The following is a 24,214-nucleotide window of genomic DNA, read 5'->3' on the forward strand; positions in this document are numbered from 1 at the left end:
CATATTCAAACTTCACCTGCTGGCCAGACGCAATGAAGCTTTGGTTATAAAAATCACTAGAGACGAAGCAGAGGCACATTCCCTAATTCCTACCAAGTTAAAAGCCTAAAGAACCTGAGAAAATCCCTACATCTATTGATACCATAAAATACCAGATGCAGGATACTTGAGAACCGAAAGCAATCTGGGAGCTCCTCAAGTATATAAATAGTAGGCTTTCAAATATAATATTCATGTTACTCTTCATAACTAACCAGAGAGGCTAAGAAGACCTCCTACAGACAGGCAGTGTCTCTGCAGACAAAGATCACAAAGGAAGAGTGGCAACCAAAGATCACGGAGTCACACTTATAGTTAGAGCAGTCTTAAAACATCATTGTAGGCCAGGCAGAGTGTCTCACACCTATAATCTCAGCACTTCAGAGGCAGAAGGATCACTTGAGCCCAGGAGTTCGAGACCAGCTTGAGCAACATAGCAAGACTCCATTTCTACACCAAAAAAAATTTTTTTTGAGACAGAGTCTTGCTCTGTCACCCAGGCTGGAGTACAGTGGCATGATCTCGGCTCACTGCAACCTCTGCTTTCTAGGTTCAAGGGATTCTCCTGACTCAGCCTCCCAGGTATTTGGTATTACAGGCACCCACCATCACACTTGGCTAACTTTTAATAGGGACGGGATTTCGCCATGTTGGCCAGACTGGTCTCCAACTCCTGACCTCATGATCCACCCTTCTCAGCCTCCCAAAGTGCTGGGGTTACATGCATGAGACACTGCACCCAGCAAAACTTTTTTTTTTTAATTAACAAAAAAGAGTCTTTGTAGAATGCCTAAAGATAAGATAAGTAGTCAAGTACGGCCCAGGTGTTTGGGAGACAGAGGCAGAGAATCACATAAGCCTAGGGCAACATAGTGAGACTTTGTCTCAAACAGACAGACAAAAAATGAGTCTTGAGACTTCATAAGTAAACAATGTTTCTAATGGAACACAAGTATGCCCAGTATAAGGGGAAAAATATTTATAAATCAACAATTTATAAAAATGTTTTCATCTGGTAAAACAAAATTAGTATAACCCTATAGCAAAACCCATTAATACTTTTTAGAAAGAACACGACTTACCTTGCAGGTGGTAGATTTTGCTTTTTCACCACATGTACATCCTTACTGGGCTGTGCTATCACAGGGACGTCCTTGCTGGCCTGTTCTGCTATGGGAATATCTTCACTGGACTGTTCTTTGTGCTTAACTGCTTAGAGTTTTATAAAAAAAACAGGAAGGAGATAATTAATTTTTCAAAATACTAGATACAGTCCCAAATGCTTTTTAAAAAGCAAAAATTTTAACAGAAGTCCAATTTACAAATATATACAGGGATCATTCTAAAAAGGAAAGTAACCTATAACTTAAAGAAAACCTCAGACCACAAGCAAACAATTGACAAGTATTTACCAGAAAACTCTTCAACATTACGAAATTACTTAGATTATATCAACTTGGATAGCTACAAAACTTACCAAGGAAAAAATCTACCTCTAGTAAGGGAGAAAACACAACAACATCAAATGCCAGAAAACATGTTTCATACCAGTATTAGCAACCACATCAGATAGCCTGGTATAACCAGAGTTGGTGGTTACTGACTGTAGATGCTCTTTGTCCACTTCACATGGCACAGTACTTTCCTCAACATCCTGGCTCTGGGAGAGTTCCAGAACCCCAAAGCCCAACTGTGATGAGGCAGTATCTAGGAACACAATGCCAAGAAATTAGTTATCATCCCACAACATTATGCAATGTACAAGCTGCTGTATCTCAGCAAAGGAGGGTCCTGTTAAGTCCTTCATATCAAAGCCCTGTGCACCCCTCAAATTTTTCAAAAATAAAAAACAAATATGGCCAGGTGCATTGGTTCATACCTGTTAATTCCAGCATTTGGGAGGCCGAGGTGGGTGGATCACTTTAAGTCAGGAGGTCGAGACCAGCCTAGCCAACATGGTGAAACCCCATCTCTACTAAAAATACAAAAATTAGCCAGGTGTGGTGGCGCACACCTGTAATCCTAGCTACTCAGGAGGCTGAGGCACAAGAATCGCTTGAAGCCAGGGGACAGAGGTCTTAGTGAGCCGAGATCACACCATTGCACTCTAGCCTGTGCGACAGAGCTTGACTCCATCTCAAAAAAATTTTTTTTTAATTTTTAAAAAATGCATTAAAGATGAAGGGGAAAAATGCATAATAAAGTAAAAATAGTTCATACTATAAAACCTTATAAGCACTTAATATGATAGACTATGTTTGCTTTCTAAAGGTACATCATAAACCATACCCACAGTCATAGCAATTCAGATTGTATTTCCACCTGACAAAGCACACATTCCAAAATTATTTGAAAAACAAATGAATACAAAAGGAAGAAAACTGAATACACAGAAAGGAGGCTATCCAATGAACTACAAATTCCTGAACACCAAATCAGGTGGAACATTTTAAATTACTAGCAAATTTATTAATGACTCGCAATTTAATTATGAGAAATCTGTAACCAAATAAAGAGAAGAAATTTAGACATGTGCAGGATCATGTTAAAGGAAGTTAGAAAAATCTACCATTCTGAAAAAGGCACAAGGCTACCTTCAGCACCAAGGGAATGTGTAGTATTGCCTGAAGTATCTTCTTCCTTCTCTTTCTCCTTCCGTTCCAGCTCTTCTTCCTTCTCTTCCTCCACAGCAGGGGCAGATTCCACCACTGACAGGCCCAGAACACTACACAGCGGAAGAATATAATCATGTGTTCCCAGATAGTTTGGGACACTTTAATCAAAGCACTCTGACCCCCTACACATACCAACCACCTCTTAGCCGAACTTGAAAAAGTAAGAAAGTAAGATACCTCACCTTTATAGTGCTTCTTTCTATAAAAAGCACCTAAAAGATTAACAATTCAACATCCTATACAGAATTAAGTAAATAAAAAAAATAAACAAGGCACCAACATATATTTTATATTTTTGAGCAGAGGTAGAAAAATTTTGCATTCAGAAGAATTACTGATGAGTGACAAGAGAAGATATATATTAGATGAGCAGAGAAAGGGCTCAAAAAGCTTTAAAAGTTCACAGAAATATTTTAATAAAAAATCTTAGAACATGGCCGGGCTCAATGGCTCATGCCTGTAATCTCAGCACTTTCGGAGGACGAGGGTGGCAGATCACAAGGTCAAGAGACTGAGACCATCCTGGTTGACATGGTGAAAGGCTGCCTCTACTAAAAATACAAAAAGTAGCTGGGCGTGGTGGTGTGTGTCTGTAATCCCAGCTACTCAGGAGGCTGAGGCAGGAGAATCACTTGAACCTGGGAGGCAGAGGTTGTAGTGAGCCGAGATCACGCCACTGCACTCCAGCCTGGGTGATAGAGTAAGACTCCATCTCAAAAAGAAAAAAAAGAGAGAGATCCAAGATGGCTGATGATTAGCAGCTCGGGCACGTACCTCCCAGTGAAAGCGCAAAGAACGAGAGGACGCCACACTTTCAGACGAATATTAGTTGCTCATGGACCAGGAGATTCCCAGTGGAGGAGCACCACGGGTCGCCAGGGCGACTCTTGTGGCCGGCGTGGCGGTTTTGCTGGTGCCTTAGCACGCCAGTTCTTGGTGCAGAGTCCAGAGATTCCCGGGCAGAAAAACACCATCAATCTTAACACCGCTGTTTTGGCCGGCTCAGTGGATTGCTCAGATTTCGGCACAGGGAATCAACAAGTTGGACGTCAGAGACCCAGTTAGAAAGTCGGTAATTATAAAGACGACAGACGGACAAATATATAATGAAGGGAAGAAACCAGCGTAAAAAGGTAGAGAATACTCAAAATCAGAATGCCTCTCCCTCTACAGGGGATTGCAATTCCTCATCAGTAACGGAACAAGGCTTAATAGATTACACGGGTGTTCCAATAACAGAAGCAGGTTTCCAAACGTGGGTGATAAGAAACTTCTGTGAATTAAAAGAACTTATTCTAACCCAATGCAAAGAAACTAAGAACCTTGAAAAAAGGTTTGACGAAATGTTAATGAGAATGGACAATTTAGAGAGGAATATAAGTGAATTGATGGAGCTGAAAAACACAACACGAGAACTTCGCGAAGCATGCACAAGTTTAAACAGTCGAATTGATCAAGCAGAAGGAAGGCTATCAGAAGTCGAGGACCAGCTCAGTGAAATGAAACGAGAAGACAAGAATGCAGAAAAAAGGATGAAAAGGAATGAGCAAAGTCTCCAGGAAATATGGGACTATGTGAAAAGACCTAATTTACGTTTGATAGGTGTACCTGAATGTGATGAAGAGAATGAATCCAAGTTGGAAAATACTCTTCAGGATATCATTCAGGAAAATTTTCCCAACCTGGCAAGGCAGGGTAATATTCAACTCCAGGTAATACAGAGAACACCACAAAGATATTCTTCAAGAAGACCAACCCCAAGGCACATAATCGCCAGATTTATTAGGGTTGAAATGAAGGAGAAAATACTAAGGGCAGCCAGAGAGAAAGGTCAGGTTACCCATAAAGGGAAACCTATCAGACTTACAGCAGATCTCTCAGCAGAAACCCTACAAGCCAGAAAAGAGTGGGGACCAATATTTAACATCCTTAAAGAAAAGAACTTTCAACCCAGAATTTCCTATCCAGCCAAACTAAGCTTTATGAGTGAAGGAAAAATTAAATCTTTTGCGAACAAACAAGTACTTAGAGAGTTCACCACCACCAGGCCTGCTTTACAAGAGCTTCTGAAAGAAGCACTATACATATAAAGGAACAACCAATATCAGCCTTTCCAAAAATATATCAAAAAGCAAAGATCTTTAACACAATAAAAAATTTACATCAACTAATGCGCAAAACAGCCAGCTAGCATCAAACACCGGTATTAAACTTAAATATATTTTAATTGGATAAAAAGCCAAAACCCATCGGTATGCTGCATCCGGGCCCATCTTACATGCAACAATACACAAAGACTCAGAGAGAAGGAGGAAGATTTACCAATCAAACAGAGAGTAAAAATAAACTAATAAACAAAAAGCAGGAGATGCAATTCTCACCTCTGATAAAGTAGACTTTAAAGCAACAAAGATCAAAAGAGGTGAGGAATGACATTACATAATGGCAAAAGGATCAATGCAACAAGAAGAGCTAACGATTCTATAGATCAACGACATAGAAAATTAACAAGGATATTCAGAACTTGAACTCGGACCCGGAACAAGTAAACTTAATAAACATTTATAGAACTCTCCACTTCAAATACACAAAACATACATTACCACCTCACACCTATTCCAAAGGTGACTATATAATTGGAAGTAAATCACTCCTCAGTAATCGCATAGCATTTCATAGGTTTAAATTAAATATTGGTTGACTGTTTGTTTGTTATCTTCTTCCCTTATTCCTTCCTGACTACATCATTAAGTATAATTATCAGTATAAAAGAGGTTTTCAATACCCATTACTAAATTGCATTCTAGCCTGGGCAAGAAAGCAATACTTCCATTCTCTCTCCCTCTTTCTTTTCCTTCTCCCTCCTCCCCATTCTCTCTCTCTCTTTCTCTTCCTCTTTCCTCCTTCCTATTCTCTCTCTTTCTCTTTAAAAAAAAAAAAAAAAGAGATAATACTGAAATAAAGATGTTGAAATGAAAACCTTTGAAGCAAGACATTCATACAATTCAAAATAAAATAAATCTGGCATAAAAAAAAAAAAAAAAAAAAAGAAAAGAAAAAAAAAAAATCTTAGAATACATAATAGAACCAGAGAGTCCAAACAAAATTCAGGTAAGAAGCTTATATATGTATACACATATACTTTTTTTAGTCACTTTTTTTTTTAAGGGACTGGGCATGGTGGCTCATACATGTGATCCCAGTATTTTGGGAGGCCAAGGCAGGCGGATCACTGAAGAGAGATAAAGACCAGCCTGGCCAACATGGTGAAACCCAATCTCTACTAAAAATACAAAAATTAGCATGGTGGTATGTGCCTGTAGTCCCAGCTACTTAGGAGGCTGAGGTAGGAGAATCCCCTGAACCTGGGAGGTGGAGGTTGCAGTGAGCCAAGATTGTACAACTACACTCAGGCCTGGCGACAGAGTGAGACCTCATCTCAAAAAAAAAAAAAAAGAGACAGAGACAGAGTGTCTCCCAGGCTAAAGGGCAGTGGCATGATCACAGTTTACTGCAGCCTTCAACTACTGGGCTCAAGCAAACACCAATTTTTTTTCTTTTTTGAGATAGAGTCTCACTCTGTTGCCCAGGCTATGGTGCAGTGGCATGATCTCAGCTCACTGCAACCTCCACCTCCTGTGTTCAAGTAATTCTCCTACCTCAGCCTCCTGAGTAGCTGGGACTACAGGCACATGCCACCACGCCTGGCTAATTTTTGTATTTTTAGAAGACAGGATTTCACCATGTTGGCAAGGATGGTCTCAACATCCTGACCTCGTGATCTGCCCGCCTCCCTCAGCCTCCCAAAGTGCTGGGATTATAGGCGTGAGCCACTGCACCTGGCCAACACCATATATTTTTTAAATAAGTTAACATCACAGGTCAAAATACATAATAAAATTAAAAGACAACTGTCTGGGCACAGTGGTTCACACCTGTAATCCCAGGACTTTGAGAGGCTGAGGTGGGTGGATCACGAGGCTCAGGAGTTCAAGGTCCAGGAGTTCGAGATCACTCTGGCCAACATGGCAAAACCCAATCTCTACTAAAAATAAAAAAATTAGCCAGGCATGGTGGCACACACCTGTAATCCTGGCTACGTGGGAGGCTGAGGCACAAGAAATCAATTGAACCTGGGAGGCAGAGGTTGAAGTGAGCCAAGATGGTACCATTGCACTCCAGGCTGGATGACAGAGTGAGACTCTGTCTCAAAAACATAAAAATAAAATGAATGTTTAGGCCAGGCGTGGTGGGTCATGCCTGTAATCTCAGAACTTTGGGACGCCAAGGCAGGTGGATCACCTGAGGTCAGGAGTTCAAGACGAGCCTGGCCAAGGTAGTAAAACCCCATCTCTACTAAAAATACAAAAATTAGCCAGGCAAGGTGGCACATGCCTGTAGTCCCAGCACACGCATGTAATCGTGGCTACTTGGGAGGTTGAGTCAGGAGAGTCTTTTGAACCTGGGAGGTGCAGGCTGCAGTAAGCAGAGATCACACCACTGTACTCAAGCCTGGGCAACAGAGCAAGACTCTGTCAAAAAAAAAAAAATACAATAAAATACAATAAATAAATTTTTTAAAAACTAAAAGACAACTAATTAGGAAAAAATAAGTGCAAGGAATATAACAAAAGATTAGTCTCCATAAAATATAGAGGATTCATCCCATACAAAGAACCTCAACATATAGACAAATGACAGAATAGACAACTGAAAAAAAAATACAAGTATCTTTAAACACATAAATCAGATAAACCATTTGTTGCTAATTAAGTTAGAAAAAAATTATTTAATGCTGTAGTACTATTCAGTGTTACTCAAATTAAGGTGAAATGAGCATCACCATACACTTCCAATGAGTATAGATAAACAAATACTTTATGGACAATCATTTGGAAATATGCATCAAAAGTTTTAAAAATACATATACCTAGCAATTCTAATCATTTCTATCATAAGAAATAATTTGAAATATGGAACAGTCCTTATGCAAGCTTATTTCTAAAAGTCTACTGTTATTGAAAAACAACCTGGCATGGTGGCTTACGCCTGTAATCCCAACACTTTAGGAGGCCTGAGGCAGTCAGATCACCTGAGGTTGGGAGTTCAAGACCTGCCTGATCAACATGGAGAAACCCTGTCTCTATTAAAAACACAAAATTAGCCAGGCGTGGTGGCACATGCCTGTAATCCCAGCTACTCAGGAGGCTGAGGCAGGAGAATCGCTTGAACCCGGGAGGCAAAGGTTTCAGTGAGCCGAGATCGCGCCATTGCACTCCAGCCTGGGCAACAAGAGTGAAACTCTGAAACAACCTCTAAGTTCAGCATTAAGGAAATGATTAAATAATTTCATAATCTATTAATAAAACATTATGCCACTATTAAAAATGTTTGAAACAGGGCCAGGTGCAGTGGCTTATGCCTGTAATGCCAGTACTTCGGGAGCCCAAGGCAGGCAGACCGAGTCCAGTGCAGGCAGATCACTTAAGGTTAGCAGTTCGAGACTAGCATGGCCAACATGATGCAACCCCATCTCTAATAAAAATACAAAAATTAGGCCGGGTGCAGTGCCTCACACCTGTAATCCCAGCACTTTGGGAGGCTGAGGTGGGCGGATCACGAGGTCAGGAGATCAAGATCATCCTGGCTAACATGGTGAAACCCCGTCTCTACTAAAAATACAAAAAATTAACCAGACATGCTAGTACACACCTGCAGTCCTAGGTACTCAGGAGGACGAGGCAGAAGAATTGCTTGAACCTGGGAGGCGGAGGTTGCAGTGAGCTGAGATCACGCCACTGCACTCCATCCCGGATGACAGAGTGAGACTCCGTCTCAGAAAAAAAAAAATTAACCAGTGTGGTGGCATGCACCTATAGTCCCAGCTTCTTGGGAAGCTGAAGCAAGACAACAGCTTGAACCCAGGAGGTGGAGGTTGCAGTAAGCCAAGATTGTCCCACTGCAATCTAGCCTGGGCAACAGAGTAAGACTCTGTCTCCAAAATATGTGTGTGTGTGTGTGTGTGTGTGTGTGTGTGTGCATATATGTGTGTATGTGAAACAATCAAATATAAAATGTGAAATCTGAATTGGATCTTAGATCCTATCAACCAATCAATCAATAAAACAAGATAAAAGACATCTTTGAGACAATTGGGAAAATCAGAACTACATAATTAGATATTATGGAATTATTACTTTCTTATGTATGATAATGGTACTATGATTATATAGAATAATGTACTTATTCTTAGGGGATGAATGCTTAAGTATTTAAGGGGATATCATATTAAGGAGAACTCTGATGAATGCAACCTGGTTTTAAACAATTCATCCCCCAAAAAAAGTACAACACACACAGACACAGAGAACAAATGTATACGCTTTCATTTCTTCTGTAGGCTTAAACTTTTAAAATAAAAAACTTCGGGAATATGTTAAGTTTTAATTGTCACAGAAAAAATGTGCATGTTGTTAAACAAAACATCAGCAAACATACACTTTTACTTTCCACATGATGCCAAACATATAAATCAAATGAACAAAAAAAGAGAGAAAAGATGGCAAAATATTTACAGTAATTAGCCTCTGGGTGGCAGGATTACAGATGATATCTTTGCTTCCTTGCAACTTTCTACACAATTAATACTTCATAAAAAGAGCATTATGCATAACTTTAATAAACATAAAAGAGGTGAAAACATAAATTTGCAAAGTTGGGAACAGTGACTCAAGCAAGTGAAAGAAGACAAGATTTTTACAAAAACAAAATAGAACATTATCTATATAACTGAAAGGACCAGATAAATGACCCTGGGAAATAGAGAGAAAGAAAGTTCAAGAGCAAATGTTGCAAATGGTAGAAAAGAAGCAATGAAGGATGATAGCACTTTGAGCTCTTTTTAGTTTCTTCTGGTGTTTTTCCCTCTTGTCCCTGATCTCTAAATGCTGGTGGGCTCCATGAGTCCCTGGACCTCTTCTCTAGCCACATTTACCACTTAATGACCTTATCCAGACTCATGGTTTAGAATAGTATCTATCTGCTATGAGTCTGCAATTTAAACCTCCGGCCTAGACCTGTCCCTCTAAGCTCCAGACTTCCTCGTCCAACTGGGTGGCTCAATGCTTAACATGTTTAAAACTGAACTTCCCCTCCTGCAGTCTTCTCCATCTTAAATGTCATTCCATTACTCTAGTTGCTCAAATCAAAAACCTGGAATCTGCCAGGCATGGTGGTACGCATCTGTAGTCCCAGATGCTCAAAGCAAACCAAACCTGGAATAACTGTTACTTCCTTCTTGTCTCTCACACTCCACATCTGATCTATCTTTGAATCCTCTTTTCGAATTGTCAGACTCTCACTATTCTTCATCTGCTTCAACCCTGGTCTAGCCACTATCACATTTTGCTAAATTATGTCAATAGTTTCCTGATTGGTCTTCCTGCCTCTAGCCTTGTCCTCCTTCACTCTATTCTTAATCAAGCAGCCAGAGTGATTCTGTTAAAAAACTAAATCAGATGATGTCATTCCCCTGCTCAAAACTCTAAAATGTCTTCCTATCTCACTAAAAATAAGAGCCAAATTCCTCACAATGCCTTACATAATCTGGTTCCCTTTTCACTTCTCTAACCTCTTCTCCCACTTCTCTTAGTCACTCCACTACAGCCACACTAACCTCCTTGCTTTTTCTTAAATATTCCAGGGACACTCATGTCTCAGGGTCTTTGTACTTGCCATTTTCCATGCATGGATCGCACTTATCCCAGATAACAGCAAATATACTTACTCACTTTAGACATTTTTTTTTTGGAAATATGGTCTCACTCTGTCACCGAGGCTAGAGTGCAGTGAAGCAATCATGGCTCAGGGCAGTCTTAAACCTCCCAGGCTCAAATGATCCTCCCACCTCAGCCTCTCACGTAGCTGGGATCACAGGCGCATACTACCATGACTGTCTTACTCTGTATTTTTTTATAGAGATGAGGGTCTCACTATGTTGTCCAGGCTGCTCTCAAACTCCTGGGCTCAAGTGATACTCCTGCCTTGGCCTCCCGAAGTGCCAGCATTACAGGAGTAAGCCACCATGCCCAGTCTCACTTTATATTTTTAATCAAATGTCCTATCAATGAAGCACTCCCTAGACGGCCTATATAAACTTGCAACTCCTTTGGTGCTTCCTCTCTCCTTCCCTGTTATATTTATCTCTTCGGTCCTTATCAATATCTAATGTACTACATATTTTACTTATCATATATTTCTATACCCTACACAAGAATGTAAGCTACACTAAGGTCTACGATTTTTATTTCTTCTGATCACTTTGTACTCCCAAAATCCAACAACACCTGACACATAGAAAATACAAAATAAAAAAGTACTTTGGGAGGCAGAGTTGGGCGTATCACTTGAGGTCAGCCTCAAGTTCGAGATCAGCCTGGCCAACATGGTGAAACTGAGTCTCTACTAAAAATACAAAAATTAGCCAGGCGTTGTGGTGCTCGCCTGTAATTCCAGCTACTCGGGAGGCTGAGGCACAATAATCACTTGAACCCAGGAGGTGGAAGTTGCAGTGAGCAGAAATGGTGCCACTGCACTCCAGCCTAGGCAACAAAGCAAAAAGCAAGACTCTGTCTCAAAAAAAACTCAAAAAAATTTTGGAGAATGATTAGATGAATCAGAAAAAGGATGAAATAATTCAGATTACAGACAAAAAACAATACTGATGTTAAACTTTTCTCCACTGTCTAAAGTTGCTGGAAAGAGAAAACAAAGGTTTAAATATATTATTTAGAGGTATAAAAGGAGCCAGTAGAAGAATTAAAATAACTATTATCAAAAATTGGGAGAGTGAAAACAAATTTTAAAAAATTGGGAGGGTGTTGCTCAGTTATCCTATCTTTCATTATCAGAACTCAATTGTCTTAATCTGATAAAGCAAGAAATGACAGTACAATAGAATTAGTTTACATATAAAACACATTTATAGTTTCATAATAGTATTAGAGGTAGGAAGATAACCTCCCAGAAGTAAAACCACCAACAGTTAAAGACAGTTGCCTTTGTGAAAAGGGATCGAGGGTGAAGAAGGACTCTCTGCTTTTCATCATAAGCCCTATTCATTTTATTTTATTTATTTATTTATTTGTTTTTGAGGTAGGGTCTCACTCTGCCGCCAAGGCTAGAGTGCAGTGGAACGATCACAGCTCACTGCAAACTCTCCTTCCCAGGCTTAAGCGATCCTTCCACCTCAGCCTCCTGAGTAGCTGGAACCACAGATGTGTGCCACCATGCCCAGCTAATTTTTTTGTATTTTTGGTAAAGATGGGGTTTCACCATATTGCCCAGGCTGGTCCTGAACTCCAGAGCTTAAGTGGTCCACTCGCCGTGGCCTCCCAAAGTGCTGAAATTATAGGTGTGAGCCACTGTGCCTGGCCTATAAGCCCTTTTTAAAGTAAATGATTTGGCTGGGAGCAGTGGCTCACACCTGTAATCCCAGCACTTTGGGAGGCCAAGGCAGGTGGATCACGAGGTCAGGAGTTCAAAACCAGCCTGGCCAAGATGGTGAAACCTCATCTCTACTAAAAACTACAAAAATTAGCTGGGCGCTGTGGCAGGCACCTGTAATCCCAGCTACTCAGGGTGGGGCTAAGGCGGGAGAATCGCTTGAACTCGGACAGCAGAGATTGCAGTGAGCTGGGACTGCGCCACTGCACTCCAGCCTAGGTGACAGAGTGAGACTCTGTCTTTAAAAAAAAAAAAAGGAAATGATTTATATTATTCTGTTAAAATTATTTAACAGATCTCACCAAAATTGAAAATTGCTCTATGAAAAACCCTATGAAGAACAGAGTGGGAGAAAATATTTGCAAAATACATGTTCAACGGAAGACTAGTATCTAGAATATATAAAGATCTCTCAAAACACAAGAGTAAAAAGACAATCCAATTAGAAAATAGGCAAAAGATATGAATAGACATTTATTTCCCTGAAGAAAATGACGGGTAGCAAGTAACACATGAAAAGATGCTCACCATCATTAGCCATTAAGGAAATACAAACTGAAGCAACAATGAGGTATCACTACAGACTTGTAATGGCTAAAATAAAAAATAGTGTGGGCCGGGTGTGGTGGCTCATGCCTGTAATGCCAGCACTTTGGGAGGCCAAGGCAGGCAGATCACCTGAAGTCAGGAGTTCGAGACCAGCCTGATCAACATGGTGAAACTCATTTCTACTAAAAATACAAAAAATTAGCTGGGCATGGTGGCAGGCACCTGTAATCCCAGCTACTCAGGAAGGTGAGGCAGGAGAAGTGCTTGAATCCAGGAGGCAGAGGTTGCAGTGCGCCACGATCGAGCCACTGCACTCCAGCCTGGGCGTGACAGAGTGATACTCCATCACACACACAAAAAAATAGTGAAAACACCAAATGCTGGTGAGGATGAAACAAAAATTAGATCACTCATACATTGCTGGTAGGACTATAAAATGGTACAGCTGCTCCTGAAAACAGTTTGATAGTTTCTTAAAAAACCAAACATGCAACTACTAAGACCCAGCAATTGCAAAACTCAGCATTTATCCTAGAGAAATGAAAAACCTGTTCACAGAAAAACCTGTACATATGGCCGAGCGCAGTGACTCACACCTGTAATCCCAGCACTTTGGGAGGCTGAGGCAGGCCGAGGAGTTCAAGAACAGCCTGGTCAACATGGTGAAATCCCGTCTCTACTAAAAATACAAAAATTAGCCAGGCATGGTGGTACACGCCTGTAGTCCCAGCTACTCGGAAGGCTGAGGCAGGAGTATCGCTTAAACCTGGGAGGCGGAGGTTGCAGTGAGCTGAGATTGCATTCCAGCCTGGGTAACACAGCAAGACTCCATCTCAAAAAAAACAAAAAGAAAAGAAAAACCTGTACAATAAATGTTTATAGCAGCTTTCTTCATAGTAGTCAAAACCAGGAGAAAACCTAGATGTCCTTCAACAGATGAATGGTTAAACAAACTGTAGTACATCCACAGCATGGAAGACTACTCAGCAATAAAAATGAACTATTGATACATGCAAAAACATGGATGGATCTCCCAGAAGTTATACTGACTGAAAAAGCCAATCCCAGGGCTAAGCGTGGTGGCTCATGCCTGTAATCCCAGCACTCTGGGAAGGTAAGACAGGAGGATCACTTGAGCCCAGGCATTGGAGACCAGCCTGGGCAATATAGCAAACTCCATCTCTAAAAAAAGTTAAAAAAAATTAGTTGGGTGTGGTGGCCTGTGCCTGTTATCTCAGCTACTTGGGAAGCTGAGAAGGGAGGATTGCTTGAGCCCAGGAAGTGCAGGTTGCAGTAAGCATGACCTTGCCACTGCATTCCAGCCTGGGCAAGAGAGTGAGGCCCTGTCTCCAAGAAAGTCAATCCCAAAAGATTACATACCATATGATCCCATTTTATACAGTATTTTGAAATGATATTTTTACACATGAAGAATGGATGAATGGTTGCCAGGGGTTGGGATGCAAAAGAGGGAGGTAGATATGGCTATAAAAAGGCAAGGCAGGCCGGGCACAGTGGCTCACGCCTGTAATCCTAGCACTTTGGGAAGCCAAGGCAGGCAGATCACCTGAGGTCAAGAGTTCAAGACCGAACTGACCAACATGGAGAATCCTCGTCTCCACTAAAAATACAAAAACTAGCCGGATGTGGTGGCGCATGCCTGTAATCTCAGCTACTCAGGAGGCTGAGACAGGAGAATTGCTCGAACTCAGGAGGCGGAGGCTGTGGTGAGCCAAGATTGAGCCATTGCACTCCAGCCTGGACAACAAGAACAAGACTCTGTCTCAAACAAAAAAAAAAGGGCAAGGCATCCTTTCAGTGTTAGAACTGCAACCTGACTGTAGTGGTGCACACACAAACCTACACAGGTGATAAAACTGTATAAAACTTAATACACACATATTCACACGCACACACAAAAAGAAGTAACATAGGAAATGTGAATAAATTTGATGGATTTGGCCAGGTGAAGTGGCTCACACCCAGCACTTTGGAAGGCCAAGGCAGGTGGATCACCAGGTCAGGAGTTCAAGATCAGCCTGACCAGTATGGTGAAACCCCATCTCCACTAAAAATACAAAAAATTAGCTGGGCATGGTGGTGTGTGCCTGTAATGTCAGCTGCTCAGGAGGCTGAGGCAGGAGAATTGCTTGAACCCAGGAGGCAGAGGTTGCAGTGAGCCAAGATCTCGCCACTGCACTCCAACCTGGGTGACAGAGCAAGACTCTGTCTCAAAAAAAAAAAAAAATTAGCCAGGAGTGGTGGTGGGCACCTGTAATCCTAGCTATTCAGGAGACTGAAGCAAGAGAATCACTTGAACTCAGGAGGCAGAAGTTGCAGTGAGCCAAGATCACACCATTGCACTCCAGCCTGGGCAACAACAGCGGGACTCTGTCTCAAATAAAAAAAAGTGCCTTGAAGAGATTTCATTCTTTTGGAATCAACTCCAAATTCTTTCCAGCTTAATGGCCTTTGCACACACAGTTCATTCTGTCTGGAAAGCTCTTCCTTGCACACTGCACATTACTCCCCTACCCTTCAACTATGCCTAGTAAATTCATATTTATTGTTCAGACTATATTTCACAAAGAGGTATTCCCTTATCCCTCATATTAGGTTATATGTATTTTTTTTCCTCTTTGCAATGATAACAATTGTAATTGAATAGCTACTGATGTAATGACTCATTTAACATCCTACTCTCCTATTATAAGCTCCACAATGGCCAAAGCCCCTTTAAAGCACATGCCACAGTGCCTGCACATTTATTTAACATTAAAAGAAGTAGCATGAAACTTCTCAAACACCATTGCTTTATTCACAATGAGGGATGTCCATACTTCCTGTCCCCACTGGCTCAAACCAGGATACTGAGCCACAAATACACAGATAAGCCTGGCACATGTTCCTAAAGAGGTGCCATAAACTTAAATGCCCACAGAAATCAAAGCAAGATAACACAGAGGAGTGAAGCAGCTGGGCGTAAGAACAAAAGCACAAGAACTATGATAAATGACAAAAGAACACCTGGTCTCAGTATCTAAGTACAATAGTGAATTGTATTGACTATGGCAAATTATAGCACTAATGTTCAAAAAATTAGCTCAGGTTAATTAAGCAGAGGTTGATGGCTACTCATAACCCCAGCCAAGTGTTGCCAGTAGAGACAAGAAATGCCAGAAGCTAGAAATCTAAGTTTTATGAGATATTTCCCCATTTTAAAATTCTGTCAATTAATTCAAACATATTAACATTTTACCACCTATGTAGGCCAAAAAAACCCCTTCTGCAGGCCCCAATGAGCCCATCAGTTTGCAGGTTGTTCTAAAGCTTTTATTTTACTTGATGATTTGTGAGAAAAAAAAATTATGTACAAATGAACACAGAACCGAGGCGGGTGGATCACGAGGTCAAGAGATCGAGACCATCCTGGTCAACATGGTGAAACCCCGTCTCTACTAATACAAAAAAAATTAGCTGGGCATGGTGGCGCGTGCCTGTAATTCCAGCTACTCAGGAGGCTGAGGCAGGAGAATTGCCTGAACCCAGGAGGCGGAGGTTGTGGTGAGCCGAGATCGCGCCATTGCACTCCAGCCTGGGTAACAAGAGCGAAACTCCGTCTCAAAAAAAAAAAAAAAAAAAAAAAAAACAAATGAACACAGAATATAAAATAAAACACACCTCCAAAAAAGTTTTTCTTTTTGAGACAGGTCTCACTCTGTCACCTAGGCTGGAGTGCAGTGGCACAATCACGGCTCACTACAGCCTCAATCTTCCAGGCTCAAGTGATCCTTTTACATCAGCCTCCTGAATAGTGGGGCTACAGGCACACACCACCATGCTCTGCTAACTTTTTTGAGACAGAGTCTTTCTCTGTTGCCCAGGCTAGAGTACAGTGGAGCCATCTTGGCTCACTGCAACCTCTGCTTCCCAGGTTCAAGTGATTTTCCTGCCTCAGCCTCCTGAGTGGCTGGTTTTACAGGCAACTGCCACCACGCCCAGCTAATTTTTGTATTTTTAGTAGAGACAGAGTTCCGCCATTTTGGCCAGACTGGTATCGAACTCCTGACCTCAGGTGATCTGCCCACCTCAGCCTCCCAAAGTGCTGGGATTACAGGTGTGAGCCACTGCACCCAGTCCATTTTTTTCTTTTCTTTTCTCTTTTTTTGTAGAGACTGGGTCTCATTATGCTGCCAGGCTGATCTCTAAGTCCTGGGCTCAATGATCGTCTTGCCTGAGCTTCCTAAAGTACTGGGATTACAGGCATGAGCCACTCCACCCAGCCAAAAACCATTTCTTTTTAAGAAAAAATTTAGTCTTTAACCATTTCAAGCTAACATTCTCCTCTCTAACCACCTCCCCTTTCTACTATGACACCCAAACACTCCTAAAGTTCTCTACATTCTCCTTGGACCTTAGGAGAATTGTGGCAGAAGACTGAGAAGCACTGACTAGTTAGAAAGAAACTGGAGGCATTCGAGTTACAAAGACCAGGTTCAAAGCCCAGCTGTGTCACTTACTAGCAATGTACTCTAGAGTAAGTTATCTAATTTCTTTGCCCATCAATTTTCCCCTCTATACCATGGAAATAATAGAATGTGTTCATTGAACAGCTGCTTTAAGAATAGGATTAAATAAGATTATACTATATATCAAACATCCAATACAGGACCCAACTTAGAGGATGAACTCAAAACATGGATACTATAAAGATATGTATAAGACATAGTAAAAGATGAATCTTGTTTAGGGTATGAATTAAACACTCTGGATCTAAAACTGATGGGGTACTTCAATTGGTAGATGGAAAACATGCCTAATAGTTCTGATAATACTCCTAAATGCTTTTTTTTTCCTCAGATGGAGTCTCGCTCTGTCACTCAGGCTGGAGTGCAATGGCACAAACTTAGCTCACTGCAATCTCCGCCTCCCAGGTTCAAGGGATTCTCCTGCCTCAGTCTCCTGAATAGCTGGGCTTACAGGTGCGTACCACCATGACCGGATAATTTTTGTATTTTTAGTAGAGATGCGGCTTTCCCATGTTGGCCAGGCTGGTCTCAAACTCCAGACCTCAAGTGACCCACCTGCTTCGGCCTCTCAAAAGGTTAGGATTACAGGCACAAGCCAACCCACCTGGCCCCTAAATACTTTTGAATGATTTTTTTTCTACTAACAGGAATGCTTATTTTGTTTCACATGCACAAGACAGATAATGATTTGAATAATAAGGCATAAAAATTGTTATTACATTTACAAAAGAGATTCCAACTATCAGTACTAACATAATACTAATACAATCCTCCAGTCCCATTTCCTAATCCACAAGAAAAAGATTAATCCTTTTATCCTTTGAATGAGGCAACAGGTACAGATAAAAGAACCAATCTAATAATACACTTAAACTCCTTCAAACACTGTATACCTGCTTGTCCTGTTTGGCTGAGGTAACTGCTCAATGACCTGACTGATGGAACCACATGTGTCCAAGTTAGAAGAATCCACAGGGTCTGAAAAAAACAAATGAATATTAGCACAAAGGATATTTACCACCAAACTTTAATAGAAAATCAAGAATAAAGACAATACCAATCTAATCAGTGACACTAGCACATCAAATTTTGAGTGCCTATTATGCAGATACCACAGTAGGCTTCCTTACATACATTCGACACAATCAAATAAAGTTTAAATCCACCCAGCTCCAACAAGAGCACCCAAAAAATGCAAAGGGGACCAACAGCTTTAAACATCTCACCTGCAACCTTGTTTTCTTTCAAGTGTTCATTGAACTCACTATTACTGTCTCCTTGTTCTTCTCCAGCTGTTTGTTCAGGATTGGACACAACATCCTAAAAAATACATATACAAAATATCCCCATTATATATGAAATAGTTCAAAATGAAACATACTATTTGTGAACAATTTTTCCAATCAACTTTATTGAGAAGATAATGATCTTCTAAATACTTGTTTGCTGGTTGTTCTAGGTTTAAAGAAAAAAAAAATATGCTCAATCATTTTCAAACAAGACATCACTCACCAACACAGGATTTTCTTTGTGCGTCTGAAGATTAGGAAGGTGTCGAGATAGCATACTGAAGTGAGAACCAGAATCATCTTCTAGAACCTGGCTTTCAGGCTGAGAATCTTCAATTATCAGGCAAGGAGTATCTTGCTGAGAGAAATCTGAATCCAACTGACTTCCAGTAGGGTCCATCTGCTCCCCTGGAATGGAATAACAAAAGATCAGTTCCGTGTAACGGACTAGCCTTGCTAACGCAGTCTAAGCCTAAATAATGGGCGGAAGTACAAGAGCTGGGAAAGGGGACCAGTTCAGGACTCCTCCAATTAGAATATTTTATTTATAATTGCTGCAAGCACTTTCCTATCATGCCTACCAAGTCACCCATTCCTCGTTATTTACAATAAGCCTGCCTATCCCTCCCTCTCTTTTTCATCACCTTCTCGTAGACACCCTTTCCCCTCCTTCCTAACCTCTTTTTCTCCCCGCCCCTTTTTCCACCACCCCCCCCAACTCTCCCAACGTCCTTCTGGCGCCTCTATCGCCCCCCCGCAAAAGACTGCTTTGTAGTATCTGTTCGCCAGAAGCCACACAGCCTTTCAGCTTTCCTCACGACCACCAAGCCTTCCTAGCTACCGTTTCCCCACCCCCTCCTCAGGGCCCTCCAACCCCTTCCCCGTCACCGCCGCCATGCTTGCCACCCCGCCCCCTCCGGTCAGCCATCCCTTCAGACCCGAAATCCAGGCCTTCAGAGCCCACTGCACTCCCATTTCTCTCCAAACAGTACCAGGCATCCCGGCGGGAGGTCCCTCGCACTCGAGCAAGAGGTTTCTGCACGCTCCCCAAGTCCCTCCAGATCGATCCCCAGGTCGCCGCTGTCGCCACCGCCGCCACCGGCCGCGAACTCCCCCTTTCCCGGCGCGTCACACAATATCGGATCGTCCATTCGCTGCTACTGCCCGCCACTCAAGAAATCCTATGGATGATAGGCAGCTGAGGCAGAGTGCCCCGCCCCACGTAAGAAAAAGGAACACGGCGGCGCGTTTCCATGGCAGCATGGACGTTGCAGGCCCTCCCCTTAGCACAGCCGGAGAATGACGGTATCCTTGAACCGAAGGGACCTTGAGAGGGCGTGAAATACCTTCCCTTGCTTCCAGTACGATTGCATTTACCACTACTCAGACATTTCAGAACCTCTACCTGCTTTTTCTCGTTCATGCCCCTTAATTCCCTTCTCTCATCCTCTTTCCTGGAAAAGGAGAGAGTTTCCCAGCTTTCTCCTAACAGGGCAAAGAAGAAGTGACTTGAGGATGGCTAGTACTTCAGAGCTGGTAAAACGGAGAGACTCTTTCTTCTTTGACACAGGGTTAACCTGTGTCGATCAGGATCCCTTTTGTGGGCCTCTATTCTGAATTTAAGGACTTGACATTATATCTCTGCCAGGGTGTTTTTGGGTTTTGTTTGTTTTTACATTGTATCAGAGCTCCAGTAAGCCATATTTCTTCCCATTGCCCTTTCCAGCCTAGAACGTATTTCAAGCGTCACATTTGTTTATTGTAGCTTTATCTTTTCTGGGATTGCCTACAGAGACTACAGCCCCAGACATATTTTGCACCTCCCATTAAAAGAAGTGAGCTGTCATTCTCAAACTCCGTGGTAAAGAGAACAGCTGCCACCCTTTCTAACTAAATGACCTCAAATATACCTCCAAGCCCAGAGATTCTATTATCCTAATTATGGTGCCAGGGTCTTAAAGAGGGTGTGGCAGCTGCGACAAGTCTTAATGAACCAAGCCTCGTGAGGCATATGTGTTTAGGTTTTTTCTGTTGTTGAGGGGTGGGCATTTATTATTTAAGTGGCAGTTGGATCCAGGATAGAATTCTAGCCAGAGCAGCTGTCAACAGGGAAAGCACCTAGCACAATGCCAAGCATATACATAGTAGGCATTCAATAGAAGGCAGTTTTCTCTTTCTACCCCAGGTTGATTTATTTCAGCACAGCCCAACCATGATTCTCCTTTTGTGTAAATGCCCAATTCAGCACTTGATATAGGCAAAGCTGAAGTGGAGCTTCCTACCAATCTTCTCATTGCTGCTATAAATTACAGTGATCATATTTTCCAAACCAAAATCAAGGCATGTTGTCTGAATACATGTTACTTATGGGAACAAAAGAACTGACTCCTTGAAACTGTCCTGAAAAATCTATAATCTATTACTGCCATAACTAGAACATAATTATGGTCCCCAGAATATTTTATTAGTGGAGCTAAAATGAAATGGACCACACAGAGACACATCTCACTTCTTAATCTTAAAATCATTTATAATGGACTCTTTTCATACTCTATTCCTAAAGTTACAGAAGACCAGTGACTAAACAAACTTAATACTTAAAGGACCAGGTAAGATCAATACTAACTACACTAGGTGGACAAAGTGAGTTCATCTGCTCTATTTGAGAGGGCACAACCAACCAGGTCCTGTTATGAGCAAATCATGACCTTGAGTCCCATAAAAATCCCCCAAAAGTCACCTTTTGTTTTTCTTCTCCAGTCTGCTTCTGCTTCCCCCCAGGTGAGACACAAATAAACAGGTATGTTTCATTACTTGACAAGTATGTTTGTCAAAACTCATAAAATGGTTGGGCTCAGGGGCTTACATCTGTAATCCCAATTTGGGAGGCCAAGGCAGGTGGATTGCTTGAGCCCAGGAATTCAAGACCAGCCTGGGCAACATAGTAAAACCCCACTGCTACAAAAAATATGAAAAAAAATTAGCTGGGTGTGGTAGCATGTTCCTGTAGTCTCAGCTCAGGAGGCTGAGGTGGAAGGATCTCAACTAGGAGGCAGAGGTTGCAATGAGCCAAGACTGCACCAATGCACTCCAGCCTGGGCAAGAGAGTGAGACCCTGTCTGAAACAAACAATAACAAAAAACAAAAAAAAACTAAAAACCTCAACCTGAGTAAAAGTAAACAGATGAATAAATGAATGAGCCTGATCCATTTGCATTACTAAACAAAATAAGAGTCTTAAAAAAAACCTGTTAAGAAAAACTGTTAATTCCTTGTTAGGCAGTGTTGCAATTAAATTAATCATTAAATAATCCTGAAAAACAGAAACTACAGGCAGAATGGTTACCCATGGAGGCTGTGACTGATTGCAGCTAGGTGAGCCAAAGGCCTTTATTGACCCCTAGTCTGCAAAGGACCAGCAGCACATCTTCTGTCTACAAGTGCATCTTTATCTAAACCACCTTAGACAGACAAATCTAACTTATCTCTAAAGCCCTTACAGAGAAGACTCATCAGATCTGTTAACTCGATTTAAAGTTTAACAAACCTCATTGTCATAAATTTTTCTTTTAAGCCTAATCTTCTAGTCTTCTAGCCTAAATCCTTTATTCTAGAATTTAAAGCCATTTCCTCTCATATTGTCTTTAACTGGTATCTTTAAAATGTGGGTGGATGTCATTAAGTTGGGATCATCTCATTAGATCCTATAATTCTATAATAAATTTCAAACAAACAACAAATCTAAATGCTATATGACTTAATTTCAGTTTCTGAGTCTTTTTCTGAAGTCTCCTCAAAGACTTCTCTAAGCAAAGGAACTCTAGCCAGCTCATTCTTCCCTCACAGGTATTATTCACAAACCTTTAAAGTTGCTTTATGGAAACTCATAGTTTTGGAGCTCAGTGGCAGAGTACTCTACTGAGGAGACTTGACAAGTGCCAACCATATTTAATGACAGGAAAGAAATTATATATATATATATATATATATGTATATGTGTGTGTGTGTGTGTGTGTGTGTGTGTGTGTGTGTGTGTGTGTGTGTGTGTGAAAATGGAGTCTCACTCTGTCACCCAGGCTGGAGGGCAGTTGCTCGATCTCAACTCACTGCAACCTGTGCTTGCTGGCCCAAGGGAGTCTCCTGCGTCAGCCTCCTATATAGCTGGGATTACAGGTGCACACCACCATGCACAGCTATTTTTTTGGTATTTTTAGTAGAGATGGGTTTTCACCATGTTGACCAGGCTGGTCTCAAATGCCTGACCTCAAGTGATCCACCCACTTCAGCCTCCCAAAGTGCTGGATTACAGGGGTGAGCCACTGTGTCCAGCCAATTACATATTCCATTTAAGCTATAATATTAAATAAAGTATTATATGCTGACTTACAGGTAACCTATAATTGATTCTGATCCCTAACCTGCCTGTTGCACTTGGACCTATTGCACTTGGATCTATACAATCATGTTCAGGTATATACCAATAATAAAACTAATTAACAACATATATTACATTTTTGCTATGTGGCAGGTACTGGGCTGTATTATATTCATTATCTCACCTGAAAGCCTCATAATTCTATAAGGGTTATACATGAGCAAACTAAGGTTTGGAGAAATTAAATAATTTGTGCAACATCTCAGAGCTAATAAAAAGCGTGGAAATTTGAACTAGTCTGCATAACTGCAGAGGTTTTACATAACCATGATTGAAGAGAAGCAATGACAAACTGTAAAACAGTTGAGACAAATCTTTTGTTTTAGAATATATTTTTATTTGAATTCTGAATATGAGTGTCCCTAATAGTCTGTGAATTCATAATAATTAAAATAATGTGATGAAAACAGAGGAGAACCTGGGTTTCTACTCAGAGTTGTCAACTCCACGGCCTATAAAGAAGTCAACAAAGAGGTGATGATATAATTAAAAAGTGAAAGCCGAATTGTTTAAGGCAGTCAATAATTGCTTGTAATACTATATTAAACTCCTAACTGTAGGATGATACACATGTAGATACTTGCAACCTTTGCAGTAGAAGCAATTCCAACTGTTGTATATCTTACCTTTCCAGAACTTCATTCTGTCAATTTTTGTAAGTAAACTTTTTATTTTGAAAAAGTTCAAAGCAAAAGAAAAGTTGCAAGAAGAGTGTAATGAAAAATAATATAGGCCAGGTGTGATGGCTTATGCCTATAATCCCAGCACTTTGGGAGGCTGAAGTATGAGGATTGCTTGAGCCAGGAGGTCGAGGCTACAGTGAGCCATGGTCTCACCACTGCACTCCGAACTCGATGACAGAGCATGACCCTGTCTCAAATAATAATAATCTCTCATAAACCCTTCACCTAGTTAACATTTTGGCATGTTGTTCCTGTACATTTTTTATTGTGGTAAAATATATATAACATAAAATTTACCATTTTAACCATTTTTAAGTGTACAGTTTAGCAGCATTAAGTACATTCACATTATTGTACAACCCCACCACCATCCAGCTCCAGAAAATTGTCATCTTCCCAAACTAAAGCTCTGTAACTCATTAAACAATAAATCCCCATTCCTCCCTTCCCCCTGGCAACCACTATTCTGCCTTCTGTCTTTACCAGTTTGCCTACTCTATGTACCTTATAT

At 41.2% G+C, this 24,214-nt stretch overlaps 1 protein-coding gene across 6 annotated transcripts in view; it reads right to left on the bottom strand.

Moving 5' to 3' along the window:
- The window catches only part of TP53BP1 (tumor protein p53 binding protein 1), a 119,365-nt gene that overhangs the window by 78,450 nt on the left and 16,701 nt on the right, over window positions 1-24,214 (bottom strand). For 5 of the 6 annotated variants that reach the window (XM_012442205.3, XM_012442207.2, XM_012442208.2 and 2 more), the window contains 7 exons: window positions 19,578-19,766; window positions 18,809-18,993; window positions 18,523-18,616; window positions 18,190-18,274; window positions 2,634-2,764; window positions 1,588-1,746; window positions 1,122-1,251 (listed from right to left, as the gene is read on the bottom strand). In XM_012442205.3, the coding sequence (XP_012297628.2) occupies window positions 1,122-1,251; window positions 1,588-1,746; window positions 2,634-2,764; window positions 18,190-18,274; window positions 18,523-18,616; window positions 18,809-18,993; window positions 19,578-19,584 (791 nt within the window). In that variant the 5' untranslated portion in view covers window positions 19,585-19,766. The remainder of the gene's footprint in view (window positions 1-1,121; window positions 1,252-1,587; window positions 1,747-2,633; window positions 2,765-18,189; window positions 18,275-18,522; window positions 18,617-18,808; window positions 18,994-19,577; window positions 19,767-24,214) is intronic. The other variant, XM_012442206.2, reaches the window with a different exon arrangement.

The sequence above is a fragment of the Aotus nancymaae genome, unplaced genomic scaffold (genome assembly GCF_030222135.1).
Source record: "Aotus nancymaae isolate 86718 unplaced genomic scaffold, 86718_ANA_hifiasm-v0.15.2.pri h1tg000062l, whole genome shotgun sequence".
NCBI classification, from domain to species: Eukaryota; Metazoa; Chordata; class Mammalia; order Primates; family Aotidae; genus Aotus; species Aotus nancymaae.